We start from the raw sequence: 21,862 nt of genomic DNA, 5'->3' as shown, positions 1-21,862 counted from the left end.
TATGTCCGACCAACAAAGCATGGCCGATGTGGACAAGGAGACGAATCCGATCTTGAAGGAAGGAAATTACGAGTACTGGAGAACAATGACGGAAGCTTCGTTGGTTTTCCTGGGCTGCTGGGATGCCGTACAGCCAGGATTTACGCCAGCGGAAAGGATGAAGGCAGAATGCATAAAGATGGACAACAAAGCACGTGCGTATATTTTCCGGCATGTACGCCGCGAATACCTTGAGGATATCAGAACCCTGAAAACGGCAAAGGAGTGGTGGAAGACATTAGAAGATATCCACGGGAGATCCACGTCGATGGACATCGTATTATGCATGCGAGAACTAGGAACAATGGAGAAGACCCCTAGCATGGATGTGTCCGAGTATTGCGGGAAAATACAAGACCTATGCGACAAATTATCCAGCGTAGGCATAAAAATCGAAGACCACGTTATGGCGTGTTTTCTCTTAGCCGGCCTCGTGGCGGACCCAGACTACTCAACTTATCTCAGAACAACGAGAATCGACAAGGATCTGAGCGCGAAGGTTGTAAAATCTGATTTATTACTCGAGGAGAGGAGGCTCGATGAGTGAGGGTGAAAGATCATGGGTGAAAAGATCATCCGAGAGGGGCAGCGCAATGGCGACCCGGAGACAAGGGAAGTCCAAGCAGCACAAAGATGGCGCTAGGCCGAAGACAAAGGACACACATGATCAGAAGTGCTACAAATGTGGCAAGATGGGCCACATATCGTATCAATGCCAAGACCAAAAGGGAGACAAAAAGGAAAGGAATCAAAGGGAGAAAAGGAGACAAGAGGACAACAAGAGAGATAGAGGATCGGAAGAAAGGCCAAGGTCTAAGGGACTTATATCGACTCTGGCTTCATCTTCGATCAGCCATATAAGTAGGGAGATGATAAGTTACCTGGACTCAGTTTCCTGGACTGAGGAAAATTACCCGCCTCAAATCACATGACGCCGGACAGACACCGATTCGCAGAATTCACGCCCGCGACGGGACAGATCAGAATCGGCAAGGGGTACCTGGAAATCAAAGGAAGGGGAACAATCGTCGTAAAGATGGCGGAGTCCTGTGGTGGCTGGACATTATCCCTATCCAACGCTCTATGGGTGCCCGAGCTAGACGTAAATCTAATTTCGATTAGACAACTGACGAAGAAGGACGTTACCACAGTGTGCACTAGGGATGAAGCCATTGGAACACACGAGATGTCGTATTCAACTCGAAGGTTGGAGACGACGTATACTATCTGGAGACGATACCTGCGCAAGAGCACATGGCAGGCCTCTCCGTGGAGCATGATCAGGAGAAACCTAGCCAAGATGACGGAGACATTGAGGTCATTGAGGCGAGGGCATATAAGGGTACCATATCGTGGCACGAGGGATTGGGTCATTTGCATGGAAATGCAATGAGAAAGATTCCTATAGGGAGCGTGAAGGAGGAGTCCAAGAGACAAGACGAGCTATATGGAGTCTGCGTGAAAGGAAAGATGATAAAGGTGCCATTTCCGAAGACAGCCCACCACATGTGCCAACGTCCTCTAGAAATCGTACACGGCGATGTCAGTGGCAGAGCCCAGTGCAGATCGTTAGGTGGAGGTAACTATTTTGTAACGTTCATAGATGATTTCTCCGGGTACATGTACGTTAGGGTCATCAGTAGGAAGAGCGAGGTATTCAAGTGCTTCAAGGAATACCAGATAGTATTGGAAGTAGAAGCCCTACACCAATCGAGAATCTGTGCCCTCCAAACCGATAACGGAGGAGAATATACAGGAGTTGACTTTGAGAGCTATCTAAAGGAGAGGGGTATTTTGCACAGAAAGACTGTTCCGAGGAACCCTGAGCAAAATGGAGTTTCAGAACGGGCAAACAGGACACTGGTTGAGATGTCTAGATGCCTACTAATGGATTAGTATTGGATTACTAATGGAGTAGATTGGAATCAGGACTCCCTGACTTTCTGTGGGGAGAAGCGGTGAACACTGCATGCCACATTAGGAACCTATGCCCATCCACCGCTATCGGAGATAAGATCCCACTAGAATTGTGGAAAGGTAAGGCATGCGATATCCAAGGGGAGATCAATAGGCTAAGGGTATTCGGATGCAGGGTCTGGTACCTGAAAAGCCCAGGTGAAGGTAAATTTGACAGCAGGGCGAATGAAGGGATATTTGTAGGTTATGACAGACAGGTCAAGGGATATAGAATCTACCTACCGAAGATCAAAAAGGTAATAATCTCTTGTCATGTCAGGTTCGAGGAAAATGTATTCCCCTATAAGAGCATAAAAGTGGATGCGAGGAACATCAAAAGAACATTCTCCGAATGGATATGGGACGTTGAAGACTTCGAACTCCAAGGAGGGGGTAATACAAGCGATATAGAGACTCAAATTGACGGTGAAAACAGTGAGGGACACAGTGACTACTTTCTGGATAACCTAACCAATGAAAACAGTCAGCAAGAGGTTATGAGTGTACCAATCGTACCTAGGAGATCAGCGAGATTGCACAAACCAAAGACGTGCAATAGTTGTGCTCGTGTTGCGACAGCTTGTAGAAAGTAAGGTTCATGTGAGTCTGTGAATGTGCACGATGCCCTGAAGGGGCCAGATGCTCAAAAGTGGACAGATGCAATTGCGAAGGAGTTAGAAAATTTAGCGAACAAAGATGTGTGGGACATAGTGAAAAGACCTTTAGACAGAAATGTAATAGATTGTAAGTGGATATTAGTCATGAAAAAAGACCCTGATAGGCATAAAGCTAGACTTGTAGCTCGAGGATTCTGGCAAAGGCCTGGAGTAGATTATTCCGAAACCTTTAGTCCAATAGTAAAGCGTAGGACACTAAGAATATTGCTTGCTCTGTGTGCGGAGAATGAGTGGTGTTACGAACATATTGATGTGGAGTGTGCGTATCTAAACAGTCCTTTGAATGAGGACATATATATGGAGCAACCTGAGTTCTACAAGGTTCCAGGGAAGGACAGAACTCAGTATGTGTGTAAGCTCAAAAAGAGTTTGTATGGTTTGAAGCAAGCGGGGAGAATGTGGTTTAAGTATATAAATTGTATTTTGAGAGATATGAGTCTGAACTCATGCGTGAGTGATCCATGCATGTATGTGAATACATCCAAAGATTTCATTGTGGCTGTGTATGTGGATGATATTCTTGTATTTGGAACGGAGGCTATGATTCACGCGTTCAAAATTGGGATTAAGGAGAAATTAGATGTGAGGATGCTAGGAAACGATACTCAATTCCTATCCATCCACTTGAGTAAGCCAAACAGCACTACGGTTGTGTTCGACCAATCCACGCAGATAAGTCAAATGTTGGAGCTGTTTGACATTACTCAAGAGGTTGGAGTGTCTACACTACTAGTCAAGGAGTGCGAGGCTGGTCTAAACATTGTGGATAGTGAACCGGTAGACAACAAGTTGTACGAACAGGTTGTGGGGCATATAATGTACGTCGCCACAGTAAGCCGTCCTGATGTCGCGTGCGCAATAGGAAAGTTAAGCCAAAGATGTGCGAATCCGACGGTGTCTGACTGGAAGGCAGTGAGACGTATTTTTAGGTACCTGTTGGACACTAAATACTTAAAGTTAGTATACCAAAGGACAGGGCAACCTCTGAAGGTATTTTGTGATTCCGACTTTGTAGGCTGTGCAATAGATAGGAAATCTAGAAGCGGTTATGTTTTCATACTTGCTGGTGGAGCGGTATCTTGGTTGTCGAAGAAACAACCAATCATATCTCAATCGACATGCGAAGCAGAGTTTGTAGCGATGCAAGAGGCAGCTAGAGAGACTGTGTGGATGTCCTTATTGTTAAGGGAGTTAGGTCAATCGTCATATTGTCCGCGTCCATGCAAAATTTTTTGTGACAACATTGGAGCTATTTCATGGTCCAAGAATGAAGTAGTAGCCGAGAATTCTAAGCATGTTCAAGTGCGTTACTTTTATGTTAAGAACTGCGTGTCGAAAGGGATACTAGATTATATCTATATATCTAGTTCTAAGAATGTTGCCGACATTCTCACAAAAGGGTTAAATAGAGTTAAGACCCAATATTTTACCAAAGCTATGGGGCTTGTAGAAACTAGCGATCAAAGGGGAGTGTTAAGAAATGTTAAGTTGGTATGACCGCTAGTTACTAAAAGGTTACTAAAGTTAGGTTGGTACGACTCCTAACGACGCTCCTTTGTCTTAGGAGTCGACCACGCGTTAATTGCTAAGACGCATCCTGTCTGATTAGACGCCTGCTGTGTGATTTGGCGTTTTGTATAAGAAACAAAATAAAAGGTGTGATAACCAATCCGGGTGAATCAGCTTGATTATCAACCCCAACCTATATAAAATAACAGTAACCTCTATAGAAGTGAAAGGTTTAATGGGAGAGACATTTGGAAGGGAGAATGCAGGTATTCTGTTATTTCCGGGGCGGTATTGGAGGAATGAGGTTTAAAAACGTCGGACAGGTAATTGGCGAAGAGGTTGACTTTTCCTATAGGGCTTCGTGCCCATCCGCCTTGCGGACAGCGAATTGGTGGGATTATTTGAGGGGGACGCGTGAGTTTTCTGGAAGCCTTCCATAGTGAGTAGTTGGAGTCGGCAGAGGAGGACAAATTGACGAGGTTCTTTTGGAAACAATCATTTCTGAATTTTTTATTGATTTTGGTTAACTTCCTGGTTGCGTTGTTTAGCTTGCGTTTGTCGTCCGGTGTTCTATGGGTTTGCAATACTCTTCTTAGTCTTCGTTTTTCTGTAATTTTGTTTAATATGTAATGGGGATATTCGTGTTTACTGATAGAAGTCTTAGTAGGTGTTGAGGAGCGGATGGCGTTTATTATGCTGGTGTTTAAGTATTCTGTGGCAGTTTCGATATCTGCCTTTGTTTTTAGTGAAATTGAGGCAGGGGTTGAGCGGTTAAAGATTTCTCTAAAGAGCTGCCAGTTGGTGAGTTGGTTGTGAATAAGGCCATTAGGTGGGTTCTCGATTATTGCTGAACCGACTGTTGCTATTACGGGGGAGTGGTCGGAAGAGAGTTCAGTCGAGGAGTTGATTTGGACATATCTAGGCGAGATATTTTTGATTATGAAGAAGTTGAGTAAATCGGGGATTTTGTTAGTGTCAGTGGGCCAGTATGTGGGTTCATATGTGGTGAGGTAGTTGAGATTGTTGGTGGTTATGCTTTTCAGGAGGTTTTTGCCTCTTGCTGTGACAAGTCTGCTGCGCCATGGGGTATGTTTGGCATTATAGTCTCCTCCAGCTATAAATCTATTGCCTAGGGCGTCCGACTGTTGCTATTACTGGGGAGTGGTCGGAAGAGAGTTCAGTCGAGGAGTTGATTTGGACATATCTAGGCCAGATATTTTTGGCTATGAAAAAGTCGAGTAAATCGGGGATATTATTAGTGTCAGTGGGCCAGTATATGGGTTCATATGTGGTGAGGTAGTTGAGATTGTTGGTGGTTATGCTTTTCAGGAGGCTTTTGCCTCTTGCTGTGACAAGTCTGCTGCGCCATGGGGTATGTTTGGCATTATAGTCTCCTCCAGCTATAAATCTATTGCCTAGGGCGTCCGACTGTTGCTATTACTGGGGAGTGGTCGGAAGAGAGTTCAGTCGAGGAGTTGATTTGGACATATCTAGGCCAGATATTTTTGGCTATGAAAAAGTCGAGTAAATCGGGGATTTTATTAGTGTCAGTGGGCCAGTATATGGATTCATATGTGGTGAGGTAGTTGAGATTGTTGGTGGTTATGCTTTTCAGGAGGTTTTTGCCTCTTGCTGTGACAAGTCTGCTGCCCCATTGGGTATGTTTGGCGTTATAGTCTCCTCCAGTTATGAATCTATTGCCTAGGGCGTCAAAGAGGCTGTCGAAGTTCTCTTTTGCAATCGAGTGTCTGGGAGGGCAGTATAATGCTGAGGTGGTGATTGTACCATGGCGGTCTTCTATTGCTACGCTTGTGGCTTGAAGGTAGTCTTTCTAGAATGATGGAAGCACGTAGTGCTTAATGCTGGATTTGATGATGATTCCGGTGCCGCCGTGTGCCTTTCCACTGTGGTGTTGGGTGTGGTAGAAGTTGTAGCCGTGTATTTTGAGGTAGTTTTTGTCGGTGAAGTGGGTTTCGGATATGAGCATCACATCGATTTGCTGTTGTTTTAAGAATAGTTCTAGTTCAAATTTGTGCTGAGCTAGACCGTTGGCGTTCCACAGAGCTATTCGCATTGGTTTTATTTTGCGTCTGTGCGTATGAATTTGTCCATGAAGAGTGTGAGTAGTGACAGCAAGTTGTTAATTTGCTCAGTTTGCTTCTCGATAAGTTTTTCGAGTCTGGTGAAGTTGTCTGTGTTTTGTGGGGTGGGAGCACTATTTTCTGTGTGTTCACTGTGGGTTTTCGAGTTGTTTACGTTTCCTTGTGTTGCCTGAGCATAGGATATTGATGGTGTGGTGAGTTTTTGGGGTCTAGGTTCTTGTATGGTTATCCCCTTGTGTCTCAGTTTTGGATACTTAATATTATGTAGTGTTTTATAGGCTGAGCATCCTTTGTATTTCGCAGGATGCTCTCCTTGACAGTGGATGCACTTCGCGGGGGTTTCTGGGGATTTAGTGCATTGGTCAGTGGGGTGATTACCTGCACATTTTACGCACCGGAAGTTATGGTTGCAGTATTTCTGCGTGTGGCCGTACCTCTGGCACCTTTTGCATTGCACTATCTCTTTCTTTACAAAAGGCGGTTCGATCTTTACTATTGAGTTCATTAGACGATTGAGGTTATAAATTTCTTTATTATTTAGTTTTTGTTTTATATCAATAAAGAATAAGGATAGCGAGTTTTTCGTGATTCTATGCCTAATGTTGCTGATGTTAATTACTTCGTGGCCGTGCTTTAACAATTCGAACTTTAGTTCGTCTAGATCGGCTGAGTGGTGGATGTTGCGTAGCACCACACGGAAAGGTCTTTCTTGCTTGAGCTGGTATGTGTGGAAGTTGGCATTCGGGGTTTTTAACAACTTCGTTAATTTTCTGTATGCGTCTGGGTTGGTCGGCAGAATTTTTACACTGTTGTTGCTGATTTTCAATTTATATTCCTCCTTGCTGATTTCTTTTTGAATTGTCTTTGTCATTGATTGAATGTCAATGACATCGTCAATGAAGATTGGCGAGGGAGGGGTTTTTTTTTGTGTATGTTGTGTATTTACCGCTGCGGTTGTGTCCATAGCGTTATCAGCCTCCAGTATCGCGAACCTGTTGTGGGTGGTCACTTGGCTGGCTGGCGGGTTGGTTTGTCTCTTGCTCACATTAGTCCTGCTAGCTTCGAGATTGCGTTTTTTCGTATGAGGGTCGTTTGCAAAGAGGGGTGCAATGCCCCTTTGCCACGGGGGAGGAAGAGCGGCATTGTTGCAACTGGGCTCCGTAGAGTCCGTTTGGGATGATTGGGCCATCGTCGATCTAGTTAATTCAATATGATAATACTAGTCGAGAGGCTGTGTGAACACTTGGCTAGATTTGTTGGATTCGCTTTCGACAGATGGGCGTCACGTGTTGTTTTGTAAACTTCACAGGGCACTGGACACACGTCTGCACGCTTCGGCACTCACCAGCAAACTGGGACGTTCATTATGGCCATAAACCGCTACATTAGATTTTCCTTTGCTGCGAATTGTGTCGTGTTGATCTTGTCAAGTAGATCCCTTAAAAATCTATATAGGTCGGTTCCATATTTTCTTCGATTATTATTTTATCGGATGGTTCTCTGGCTTGGCCAGACATTCAAAAATTAATTTATTAGGAGAAAGCTTCGTTCCTTCGTGTACAGAAGTGTTGTAGGAGATCATGGCTACTAGGAGATCATGGATACATGGCTACAACCCATTCTAATTCCTTGCTTTCACTGCATATAATTTGAGGTATCCGACTAATACGTGGTGCGGTCTTTCAATCGATCCATTGCTCTGAGGGTGGTATACTGCTGTAGTGTGCTATTTTATTCGAAATCTGTTTGCTACCTTCTTCATTAACGAAGATGTAAAATTCGTTCCTTGATTTGTTAAAATCGCTCCCGGGGAGCCGAAACAACAAATAAATCGTTTTTAGAACGTATCTGCCACTTCGGCTGCAGGAATTCCATCTATAGTGACGTGGTAGGAGGTGTAGGGTGCTAAAGAAATACTCCGTGGATTAATTTAACAATGAGTTTATTAATTATACGAGAAACACCTGACAGTTTTGCCTGGGCCGTACTGGTATTGTTCTTCGCGTACTCACCGTATACTCAACTTCGCTGAAGTCGGAGAGACATGTACAATCCAAACTTTGTAAGTCGCTTCCTGAGGAAGAAGTTTTCAAACTAAGAACTACCATTGATGCTTTTAATGTTTTACGACATGTTGGTACTCAAAAGCAAAGAGCTGTATCATATACAGACAAAAGAGGTCATTTGCTAGGAGAAGAAGTGAAATTCAAATATAATGGAGTAGGTATTGATGTAATAATTACCTACCAATTAAAAGATTAAGTATATATCCAAATTTGATTTCAATTAGAACTCCACAGAGTTTGGAACTCTAATGATCTCTGGGTATCTCAAGAACGTACCATTATCAGTTAATGGTTTAGTTCATATACCTGAATTGGGAGATTTTCAAATCTCTCAAATTGATGCACCTAGTGATCCATATCCAGTGGAGAAAAAGTTGAAGAAAGATTGTAATGCAATGGACGATGAACCATCCACGCGGGTTCTTGCACGCGCAGATCCAGGGAAACAAGTAATTTCATGAAATAAATAAATAAACTTTGAGTCTTTAAAAGCACTAATCAATTTTCTTAATTTTTTAGGAATCTCTCGAAAGTGAAAATATACTTGACCCTATGGATGCTGAACAAACTTGGCCTACAGAAGAGGAATTAGCCGAAGCCAAAGCACAAAGGAAAAAAATTGTAAAGAGAGTTCCAAAAGGAACTTCTGAATATCAAGCAGCTTGGATTCCTGATGAGGATGGAGGTATTTGTTTTTCAGTCATAAATTAAATTTGGAGATATATATTATTCTTTGCTTGCATTTTGTAGAGGAATTGAAAGAGTGCTCGAGCGATGAATCAGAAGACGAGATGTCTGTTGATGAAGCACAATCTGAAACGGATAGTGGACCAGACGCAGAAGACGAGGAAGAATACGAGACAATTACTGTGTCCGAAGTTCCTGATGAACGATACGATGAGAATATCGATATGACAGAAGAAAGAGAAGCAATGGAAAACTTGAAGAGTATGTTTGTCGAATATACGTATATTATATTATTGAATATGTATTATTGAAATCTTTAACCACAATTTTTTAAATATAGACGCAAAATTAGACGCAAAATTTCCTGACGAAGTAGATACACCTCAAAATATGTTAGCAAAACAGAGGTTTCAGAAATATCGTGGACTTGAATCATTCAGAACAAGTCCGTGGGATCCGGAAGAAAACCTTCCTACTGATTACGCTAGAATATATAAATTTGAAAATTTTGATAGAACACAAAAACGAATATTTAAAGAATCGCAGGAAATAGAGGGTGCTATGGTATGAACATTTTTTAGCCTGGTTGGTATATCACAATTCACGTTGCAAATGTACGCGTAGATGCATTTTCTTCATTGGGAAATCATCCATTAATTGTATTTGGTTTAGTACCGAACGAGCACAAAATGTCTGTCTTAAATGTGACATTAAAACATACAGGTCAAACATACAGTCCGGTGAAATCTAAAGCAAAATTGATATTTCAATGTGGATTTAGGAGATTCACTGCGTGCCCAATATTTAGTCAACACACAAACGGAAACAAACATAAAGCATGTATTATATTCTCTGAGATTTTAATATACTCTATTTATATCTTGTTACCAAGAATAGAAATATTTTTCAGTATGAGCGGTATTTTCGTCCACAGAACACTGTCGTAGCAAGCATGTACGCTCCAATTACTTTTCCACCATGTCCAGTATTATGTTACGTTGAAAAACTGAATAAATCATTGGTAAGGAGGCAATAATTATATGCAAGTTAAAGGTTGATTCTGTTCTTATATCATTAAAGGTTACAATATTTTTGTAGGAATTAATTGCAACCGGAAGTGTATTATCTGTGAATCCAGATAGAATAGTTGTAAAACGTGTTGTTCTTAGCGGCCATACGTACAAAGTGCATAAACGATCAGCAGTTATAAGATTTATGTTCTTTCATCGAGAAGATATAAACTGGTTTAAACCAGTTGAACTACGAACGAAATATGGTCGCAGAGGACATATAAAAGAACCATTGGGTAGATGGATCATAAATTATTTCTTAATTTAATTGATGCATTTAATTAAAAAATAACTCATTATTTTTTCCTAGGTACTCATGGTCATATGAAATGTGTATTTAATGGTCAACTGAAGTCGCAGGACACGATTTTAATGAATTTATACAAAAGAGTATTCCCAAAATGGACATATGAACCTTTGTTGTTAACAGAGTTACAACATCAAAATGAAAGCATGAACATAGAATAAAATCTGTTAATTAAAGTATTAAAATGTATATATATGTATATATAATAATAAATAAAATTTTGTCATACATTTAAAATGCCTACCTTATACGCGTCTTGTTTTAATATTATGTAAAATGAATTCTAATTTTAATTTGAATGTATGATTTCGATATATCGCGAAATGTATCACGTGACTTATTCTCCAGCCAATTAGCTTCTTTTAAATAGTATCTTGTATACTGTTTGAAAGGTAACATTGTTGTGTGTGATGTAATTAAACAATATTTGATAATAATAGCGTTAAGCAAGAATCTTTCAAAGAAAATATGGACTTGGATACTTCTTATATTGGTAATTAGCATTTCATATAAATAAGAGTGTTGACAGACAAATGTAGATGTTTAATACACAAAAATAATGAACTTTCTTCTTGAAACAACTATCTATTTAATATAGAACCTTTACTTGATGATTGGCTAGAAGAACTTCAATTAATCATTAAAGCACAAGAAAGTTTGATCAAAGCTGAAGACGAATTTTACATGCCATTTGTAGGTAATTATTGCATTTGAAACTGTATACCTTTGTTAATATTAATTTCATTTTTATTTATATCTTTGTTCCTATTTTGATAGAATATAATAACAACAAAATTTTCATTCACATTAAATACTGCTTTCAGCTATACCAATTTCAATCATCAATGCAATATTTAAAATAACAGAATATCTCCATTTGGGGCCAGATACTAGATACATTGCTATTCACTTATATGATAAATTTATGTGTAGCTATTTTTGGGAAGTGTATAGAAATGCTGATCAAACAGAAAGTTCTTGGTCTCAAGTTTGTAAAAAAGTGACAAGTCAATCAAAATTATACCTCATGTCTTGTTTGCAATTAGCAAATAAAATGGATTCACATTTCAACAAGTTAAGAATATCGCAAGTACATATACATGATTTTATTTTGAATTTATCAATAATAGTATCTTAATGTTCTATATGCTACAGATACTTGGTATCTTACGATGTATAGACAAAAAATCTGAATACACACCCGATGTAATTTTTCTATCAGAATATAAGGTATTTAAGACTGTTGGATTCAGAATGCCATTTTACACTCCGTTAAATTGCGTAGAAATTCTTTTAGCTGCAACTGGACTCAAGGATACTCCAAATATGCAAGAACTTACTATAAATTTATTGGATCTAATTTATCTGCGGGTTTGAATTTTATTAATAGATATTTGTAAGACATTAGTGATATGTTATAAATGACATTAGCATGATTAATGAAGCAGATATATATGGTTATAGAGGAAGGAAATATATTATCATTTGCAATGTTTGTTGCACGAACACAGAGCAAAAATTCAACAAGAAAAGAGGGGTCTTATGATATTAATGTCAAATATATTATTTTTGGGAGCTTCTATTGTTCTTTGTGGGGCATTCTTTTTGTGTATAGATTGTAATTCAGTAAGAGTTATTATAGCTTCAAAATTATCGCAATTAATAGATATGAAGATTCATGATATTTGGGATATGGCTGATATACTTCTTATAATGGCAATTCAAGAATAATTCTTAAAAAATTTATGTAAAAGTAAAGTTTTGTATATTGTACATTGCATATCACTGCATATGTAATAAAGGAATGTAATTCTTACATATACCGTTAGGTGAAATGTTTAATTAATACATTCTTATGAATAAGTACTTTTTTAGTAGTAAATAACATATACATCCAACTATATGCCCAACTAACTTAAACACTTTCAATATCTCACTCACTATTGACAATACAAAAATATATTAGAGAAAAGAAATTATCTGATTTAAAAGGGCAAATATGATAGTAATCATATTTTTTATAGGTTTCAAGATTATCGATATTTTTTTAAATGGAGCTATATCCTCTTATCATTATGGCGTTACAGCTGAAGTTAAGACCAATCGATCACCTATAGTGTTTGATAATAACTGCGAATAACGAAAAAGCTACGATAGAAAGATCAATGAGGGAAAATTTATTTCAACAAGTATTAAAAATGATGCCAATTGTCAATAGGAGAAAAGTTTCCTCAACATTGCGTTGTATCGGCCTTTGTACAGCCATTCGATATAGCCTGCGCGTTCGTCTGATCTTAAACTTCTAGGCTTCTTTCTGTGGAGCATGATTAAAGAAATAATTTATCATGATATTAGTATAATACTATAAAATATGAGACAATGCATTAAATAAAACTGCGTGTGGTAATATTAATCGTCACGTCATACAGGCGGCCAAGAATCATACGTTAATCGCTCACGGAAACGTATTGAAGTATATGTTCATAGTTTCGAACACTTGTGAAGTAAATTTTCCTTCATCGGCCTCCCTAAACATTTATGAATTTTTGGTATTCAAGATCATGTGAATGCATAATATTATAAGTTTTTGGATTGATCGTAACTTCAGCGCTGACATCATGATAATAAAAATATATACGACCACGAATAAACACATATTCTTTAAAACAGAGTAACTTTTTAAAAATTAGACCAACGATTTGATTTTTTTGGACAAGTTAGAAGGATCAGTTTACTAGACAATGTGTAACTATCCGTCCGTGACCGTTGCTACGCACGCCTTTTCGAACATTCGGCGGAAGGACCGTTGGGATATTGATGGTTCATTAGGCACTTCGCTTCGCCGAAATATATTGTTGCCAAGTAACGGCACATCTTTAAATCCGGTTTTGAACTGTGACGGTCGAGACACACGCGTAGCAAACAGTTAGATTTATTATAAAGATATTTCGTTTACAAGAATATATAGTTTCAAATAAAATGGGAACAACAAAACAAGAAGTACATCGACCTGGTGCATTTAAGCAAGTTAATAAACCACATAAAACGGGTAGACATCGTAGTAAAGGATCAATAAGTAGCGAGGTTAAAGGTAAAATTCTTTGAAATTTATATTATTATGGCTTTTCCATATTTTGCTGCTTTCTATATTTCCTAATTTGCAACCAATATAGGAAAAGTTGGAGTAAAAGTTTTATCGAAACGTGCCACTAAAAGTCTTGGGAAGCGTGCCCGAAGGCTACAATCTTCACAAATTAGAAAAAACAAGAGAGAGGAGGTGTTGCAGCAAAAAAGGAATTTTGGTGGATCCCATTCTGCACCTATTCTTCTATGTATTATTGCATTACAAAAAGATGTAGATGGTGATAATATATTATCAGTAATAACAAAAGCTGACGAGTCTGCGACTATAATTAGTAGTCCACGTGGTACAATACATTTAAGGTATAATGCTACTATGATAAATGATAAATGATATTAATAAAAATATGAATTATTCGGCTGCATATTCCCAAACGACGCATATTTCAAAAACACTCTGTTAACAGGCTACATCCCCCCGAAACCTTTCTATACCTAGACGAAAGAAACTATCTCCAAGACCAAAATAACATCCTTATAATTTATCATATACAAAGAAAAATAGGAATGAAATCTATACAATACGAGGAAAACCTAGATGGTCGTACTGCAGACACTAGGTGGAGATACAACATAGCCCTGCCCCAAAGGATACAGAAGACAAACACAGAAAGAACACAAAAAAATATTGGTGGATACGGAACCCATAACAAAAACAACAAGATAAAGAGCCACAGAACGGCAACGCTCACCGAATAAAAGTATAAATATGTAAATAATGTAAATATGTAAATAAATATTATACTAATTCGACAAAACACCCCTCCCCTCCCCACCCCTCCCAGTCCATCCTCTCCCAACCCCTCCCTAATAGGCTAGCTGTCTTGTTTTTGCGTCGAGGCTTTCAGGACATAAATTAAAATATCGTACATAAGCACAGCGCAACAGCGGCTTAAATTTAAGTTACAATAATAATATAAAAAAAAAAAATGTAATAATGCATGGCTACGTCGTTCCGCACGAAAGGTGAGAGGTTTGTATTTCGATTATCGTTATTACCAAATTTATTAGGAACTGACAGAGTACAGAATGTTAGAACAGAATAGAATATTGCAGACTCGCTTGGGTGATTTCGGGAGGAGTATTTATATGCCTTTTTGTTGGAGTGGGAGGAAGACTTTGGTCGTGCGGATGTATCATATGGTTGGATGTTACTATGGACTTCGGTTGTATGGATGTATCATGTCTAGGGTGACTGGACGTTACCCTGGCGGTGACTCATGATAAGGCGGTTGGGTTTACCTATCTTATCACATAGTGAGGCAAATTTATCCTGTGACACACGCTTCTGACTGGTATAGCAGTTTTGCGATTCGAACATAGCAGCCGAATTAGTAACTATTAATTTTTATTAAATACTTTTATTTTAAGAGTTAATTTTTACCCAATAAAAATTATTAAAAATTATTATTATTAAATATTCTTATGTTAAAAATATATTTTTAGTTAGTAAAAATTAATAGCAATTAGTAAAACCTATACATTTTTTAATAACAATTGATTGTCATTAAATATTTGTGGCGAGACTCAACAAGCCAAATGCCACCACTCGACACTAACTAGTGTCGCACGACGGCAGCGCAGTGATTAGCGCCTTAGGTTACGAACGTTCGGGACCCGGATTCGATCCCGGCGACCGGAGTCCGATTTTTCTTCCACGCATCAAAAATAGAAGAAAAATAACAGTACCCCAGCAGCAACATCTACAGCCGGCAGCAGCAATTAACAACGAACAACACGGTACACCTCATATTCTTATTTTAACAATAATTACGAGTTAAAACAATTAGTTTCACTTAAAATATCACGATTCTGTTTTCATAACCCTAATGTAATCACAGGATCATCTGAAAGAAGAAATATGTGTGGATTTTCTCGAAGCTTTGGGAGGTTGCGAATTCATAAGAACAAAATGTTTTTAAATTCAATTCGTGAAATTTGATTTTGAGCGCGAATCACATAATCTCAAGAACTCTTTATATGTTTTTTCATTATTGAGCCAAATGGTTGTTTATTAATATATATCATAAATCCCTCTATGCCTCTATGAAAAGTGCTAAAAAAATTTCGTCATCATCTTCTTCTTCTAATAATACCCGAAGTAAATTTTGGTGTGTTACATCTACCTCAAAAACTGATTCCGGTTTTGCTACTTACAATTTCTTCATTTGATAAAGAGTAGTATACTAAAGATAGTGGGATTTCTTTCTAGCTTGAGATACTTGATGTGAGATGTCGCTAAACCTTCGATAAGCGCCCTTTTTCAACACTCGAAATTTATGATTGTCGCAAGTTATTGAAGCTGGCAAGGAAACTTTTAAAGAAAAAATACATGCCTGAGTCTCTAATTATAGCAATGGATAATAAACAACTTTCTCAAAAATAGTTGTGTTATAAATCATACCAAATGTTGCACAATGCTCCGAAAAGCGGCAATTTGTGGCCAAAGTCAAATTTCACAACTTTAAATCTTAGAAATCTACAGATATTGTTATGACGATTGCTTGCGGATCTTACACCAGGCTGTGCGACTGAAGGCAATCTTTTTGGTTGGCAAGCGTTAGAGTGTTAGATTGTTTGATCGTTAGATTATAGCGAACCGCCCTAACGTGAAGAGTTCTGCTCTGAAGTAAAGACTGGTTGCGTCAAAATTGTGTAAATAGTATTTATGAGAAATTAAATATTATATACATTCTACCGTGCTCTATCATATTGTATATAGTTTATTATTTTATTCGTACATGCTTATTGTAATCGTGATTTGGTGCAATAAATGTTTATGTTCTAAAATTATGGAATCACATCTGTCCACATTCCGCTTCTAAAACCGGCAAACAGCTCTTTTTCGCTCTGTTCAAGATACATATCTTTTTTCTCAGATGATTCTGCGATTAGATATAAGGTTGCGAAAACAAAATTATGAAATTTTTGGTGAAACTAATTGCGTTAATTACTCATTATAGAACATCAAAATATTGTAGATAGGTTGCAATTTTCTGCAACCGAATTTTATCATAAAAGCGAAATTGTTATAACTTTTTGTTAAGGGATATTCTCAAGTAAATTTGTGATAAAAATTAATTTTTTTTGTATTTTTCTGAAGAATATAATTTCTAACGTACGTATATGTGCATATGTGCAGAACATAAAATATGTATCCTTATACTCCTAAAATTAACTAAAGTATCCCTACAAATAAAAATTTATTTGTAAAATGAGAATACTTAATAACAATTAATTGTTATTAAAAACTGATACGTTTTCATTCATTTTATTTTATTACAACTTTGATAAATTTTTATTAACTAAAAATATATTTTTAATACACGAATATGTAACAATTGTTGCAGGCGGAGCAAGAAAGGAAGGCCAGTACCGTTGCAAATTTATGTAGTATAGTCTGTTGTACAAGGCACAAAGAATACAACACGCGAATATAAACTATTGACTGTAGCACATTACAACTATATATATGTCGGGGTGACGTTAAGATTAGAGTTAGGGTTAAGGGCGTGAAACGAATCCCTATTGGTATTAGACATTATCATTATGCAATAGAGGAGATGTTTACTAGCGCGAATATGATTATGATAGAATTTGACAAGTAATCGAGATAATTAGATACTCGAGAAGCTAATGACAATGATCCTAGGCCCAATAACGAATCCACGGTCAACAGGATGCCGAACTTTACCCTTCGTGAGTGTCTAAAATGTACTCGAGGTTAATGCACAAAGCAATCACTACGTATCCGAGAGTTACTTGAATCGTTGTTGAGATCGTACAGGAGAATGAGTCTCCATCACGGTGACGCTGTTGAGGAAAACTATATGGGGTGTGTCTAAAGACACGAGATCCTCGGATTCGTCAAGGAAAGCCTTCGTTCGGAAGGTGAGGGAAATTGACGTTGCTGCTAATTGGTCAATCTCCATATCGGTGGTTAGAAAAAGATGCTAACCGCCCTTGAGGGGAAGTTCCTAGCGGGAAGCGTCGTTCGTGGAAGGATAGATTTCTCTTATCTTCCCGTAGTTGGGACAAAGACTATTTGTCTGTTTGAAGGACTTTATATAACTGAAACTTAAGATTTATAACGGATCCTCGGCCAGCTAAACATATACTGTGAAGATGCGTTGACATCTGGTAATCATCTTACCCGAAGGACAAAGTCTGCGTGTGGCGAGCCACGGGACAGAAATAGTTGAAATGATTACCGTCGTGCACCGACCCAAGTATTTCTTTTAAGGAGAGCTATAGAGTTACTTCATGCCTTTGTTAGACAAAACATTCATCCCTTGACCGCGCCTGCGTTCGGCGACTGGTTGTCGCCTCGAGCCCGAGCTCACTATCATAAATCTCAAATAAATACAGTCAGATCGAATGACAACGATTTCTTAATACGGCTATGGTGGAATCTAGATTACAGTACTAAGGGGTCTTCCCGAAGTTCCAAAGGGAAGGTTCCGGTCTTTCATCTCCGATATATAATATAATATATTCTTGGTGGCTATTCAATGCATGGCGTGAAGATAGGTTTTCGATACGCGTTATAGTTTAATAGCGCAAGGGCGCTAATTTTCTATAATCGGTGCACTCGAACTTGAACTCGTGTGTTCGTCATAAAGGCGTAAGGGAATCTAACGTTTTCGCGGCAGTTAAGAGAACAGTAAAATTTCAAATTCACAAAATTACATCTCGCAATAGAGCCTACGATGCGTCTTCCTATATATTATACTCCTGATGTCGTCAACCGACGCCGTAACAGCAATATTAATTGTTATTTTGAAATAGATATACTTTTATCAGTTTTTATGAATTTTTATTAGTAACAGTAGTAGTTTTTTTTAAATTGTTTCCATGGGATTACATGGTTCCCAATTTCTATTTCTTCGTTCGACTCCGCTTCTGTATAACCCACTCTCTCTTAACTTTACAAATACGTAACCTATCCCTTATACTAACTTAAAAGTAAAATAAAATAAAATAACTTAATAATAACTTACAATATTTACAACATATTCTATGCAGAAGTTCGATATATGTACCAACGTCCTAAGCCTGTATGCGTGTACGAGTTTGTCACCACTCTTTTCGCCAGATGATCCACTTGTTTCTCAACTCTGCTTATCGTAGGTTGCACCTGCTGCTCCAGGTAGTTGAAATCCTTCACCTGTTCATTGCAATTGTTCTTCCTTTCTTACACACCATAATTTTTATTTTTTGTGTATTTAACTCCAGTCTCACTCCCTCAAATTTTCTTTTGACCATTCTCAACATTAGAGAAATCCTCCCACGCCACATTCTCTCTCAGATTCACGCCCACCTGACATGGAATTCCCTCTTCGTTCTCCGCATACTCCATTCATATACTTTTAGCAACCTCTTCCGTATCGCCTAATACGTTTTCCTCTTTATCCACATCTTCATCAACATCATCACGTTCCAATCTCCCAATTCTCCCAAACAATCCCTATTTTTTCCTACTAGGCTCGTTATGTTCCAAAAAGGCACTCTGCACTTCATTTTCCCCTCTTTCTCATATTTTCTATTCTTCCCCCATCTAGTTCACCTCCTCCTCCTTTCCCTTTCTCTGCATCTGTTGAAGTGGTCACCACTTCTACGAAAACTCTACATCTGGTCTTTCTAATTTTCTCAAGCGCTGAAGCCATCGACAGCATAAAGACAAAAGACTAGCATGAAGGCAGACCACAAACAGTAGACAGGCGACGTTGGCATTGTCACGTAAAATAAAAAGCAGGAGGCTCGAACGAAAAGAAAAAATTAAGATAACAAAAAAAACGAGAGAATTTATTTCTGAATTTACACTGACTGCGATTTTGTTCTGAGCTCCAGCCGTGACTTTTCAAGACTGCAAGGCCACTTTCAGTTCAATCGAATGCCATTCGGTCTTAAAAACGCACCCGCTACTTTTCAAAGATTAATGGACAGAGCCTTAACTGGACTTGTAGGAAAATATTGCCTTGTTTATTTGGACGACATAGTGATATTCGGAAAAACGATTCAAGAACATAATGAAAACCTCGCGATAGTATTTCAGAGGCTCAGAGAATTAGGACTTAAATTGCAACCGGATAAGTGCGAATTCGTAAAACCGGAACTAGAATACTTAGGCCACGTAGTTTCAGCCGAAGGAGTTAAACCAAACTCCAAGAAATTAGACGCTGTAAAAAACTTTCGATTACCCCGCAATGCCACGGACGTTAAATCATTCTTAGGTTTAGCAGGTTATTACCGCAAATTTATTCGGAATTTTTCTAAAATCGCGAAAAGCCTTACAGACTTAACAAAAAAGGACACACCATTCCATTGGACTGACAAACACCAGACTAGCTTTGATACTTTAAAGGACAAACTCTGTAATTCCCCAATACTAGCTTATCCGGACTTTAACAAAACCTTTACCCTAACCACCGACGCAAGTAACGAAGGACTAGGAGCAATACTGTCACAAGACGGTCATCCTTGCTGTTACATTTCAAGGACACTAAACCCACCCGAACGAAACTATACCACGACAGAAAAGGAACTCTTGGCCATCGTATGGGCCGTGAAAAGACTTAGGCAATACTTGTTAGGACGACGCTTCATTATTCGAACCGACCACCAAGCCCTTAAGTGGCTACACAATTGCAAAGACCCCTCTAGTCGACTGATTCGTTGGAGACTTAGACTCGAAGAATACAACTATGAAATCGAATACACAAAGGGTAAGGATAATACAGCTGCAGACGCCTTATCTAGGGTTCACGCGGTAACTCGCAACGAAATAGTTAATCTCGACCTATTAATTGACCACACTAATTCATTCAACGAATGGAAAAACAACAACGAAAACCCGAAACTCTTAGAAATTAAACCGAATGATCAAACATTTTACCAATTAACTCGAAACGATTTAGGAGAATACGACGAGACACTTTGGATCAGAAAACTTTACAAAATTCTTAAAAATACAACAAAAATCGGCATAGGAAATAACGATTTCACTGAATTAGAGAAAACACAGATTAAACTCATGCTAATATATTTCAACGACACATACAAGGAAATTACTTATGCGCCCAACCCCATCTTAAAACTAGACGAAAGCGAAATACTACAAGCAATAAAGGAAAACCATAACGACACCGTAGGACATTTAGGGATACAGAAAACGTATCAACGGATTAAGGATAAGTTCAAAATCCCCGGCCTTTTTGAAAGAGTAGAAAACTTCGTGAAGACATGCGACACATGTCAAAAGGAGAAACTAACACGTATCAGACCCAAAGAGTCCCCACAGATCTCAGACACACCACTTCACCCTAACGACAAAATCGCTATGGACATCATAGGACCGATGACGAAAACCAAACGCGGAAATCAATATATACTTTCAATTCACGACGAACTTACGAAATATCTGATCCTTGTTCCCCTTAAAACGCAACGAACTGAATCTATAATTAACGCGCTCATTGAGCACTATATTTACATATTTTCGGCACCAAAGACGATTCTGACAGATCAAGGACAAAATTTTGTTAGCGATTTAATGACGAAATTTGAAGAGGCCTTTAAAATTAAACACGTCAAAACAACTTCATTTCACCCACAGAGTAACGGATCCCTCGAAAGAACACATGCCTCGGTTAAAGATTTAATTCGTACTGCGTTACACGACAATGACAAAGAATGGGACGAAGTACTTAATTTCATTTGTTTAGGATACAACACTGCAAAACACGAAGGAACAGGATTCTCCCCCTTCGAATTGACTTTTGGGCGAAAAGCGAACCTACCTTCCGCAATATCCAAATTCCCCACATTTACCTATGACGATATGTACTCACTTTGGCAAAAACAGTTAAATAAATATTGGGAAACAGCTCACAAAACACTTATTCAAAATAAGCAACGCTACAAGCGAGACCAAGAAAGAAAGATTGTTAAAACTCAGACCGTGTTTAGGAAAGGAGACTTTGTTTTAATTCACAATGACCATAAAAGAGATAAGTTGGACATTGAATGGTTAGGACCCTATAGAATCAATGATGTGAAAACTCCTTACTACATTATATCTATCGACAATATTAAGAAAAAGATACATGGTAACCGATTGAAAACGTACTTTTTCCAGGATAATGCTGACCCTAGCACTAGTAACAATACCCTTGGTTAGTTGTCTTAAATTCACAGGATAGGAATTACGATTTATAAACAAATCCAACCAATTCTACTACGATCTTAGAGGACCAAGATCAATCTAAACTGGGGGGTATGTCACGACCGGCATACTTCAAATCCGATG

The 21,862-nt window shown here is 38.4% G+C and overlaps 2 protein-coding genes across 3 annotated transcripts; both read left to right on the top strand.

Annotated features, from left to right (window-relative positions):
- The first annotated feature begins 10,765 nt into the window (after positions 1 to 10,765).
- LOC126925661 (uncharacterized) lies at positions 10,766 to 12,233 on the top strand. 2 transcript variants are annotated; one of them, XM_050741459.1, is made up of 4 exons: positions 10,766 to 10,906; positions 11,012 to 11,110; positions 11,238 to 11,503; positions 11,569 to 12,233. In XM_050741459.1, the coding sequence occupies exons 1-4, from the start codon at positions 10,882 to 10,884 to the stop codon at positions 11,788 to 11,790; spliced, it is 612 nt and encodes a 203-aa protein (XP_050597416.1). In that variant the 5' UTR covers positions 10,766 to 10,881; the 3' UTR covers positions 11,791 to 12,233. The 2 variants fall into 2 exon arrangements, with proteins under 2 accessions (XP_050597416.1, XP_050597417.1); XM_050741460.1 differs by having other exon boundaries at positions 11,238 to 11,487; positions 11,569 to 11,741.
- Positions 12,234 to 12,382: 149 nt separating this feature from the next.
- On the top strand, positions 12,383 to 13,903 carry LOC126925664 (pre-rRNA-processing protein TSR1 homolog). The gene is made up of 2 exons (XM_050741462.1): positions 12,383 to 13,504; positions 13,587 to 13,903. The coding sequence occupies exons 1-2, from the start codon at positions 13,393 to 13,395 to the stop codon at positions 13,886 to 13,888; spliced, it is 414 nt and encodes a 137-aa protein (XP_050597419.1). The 5' UTR covers positions 12,383 to 13,392; the 3' UTR covers positions 13,889 to 13,903.
- Positions 13,904 to 21,862: the final 7,959 nt, after the last annotated feature.

Source organism: Bombus affinis, chromosome 16, assembly GCF_024516045.1.
Source record: "Bombus affinis isolate iyBomAffi1 chromosome 16, iyBomAffi1.2, whole genome shotgun sequence".
Classification (NCBI taxonomy): domain Eukaryota; kingdom Metazoa; phylum Arthropoda; class Insecta; order Hymenoptera; family Apidae; genus Bombus; species Bombus affinis.
This window is presented reverse-complemented; position numbering and strand designations above follow the sequence as displayed.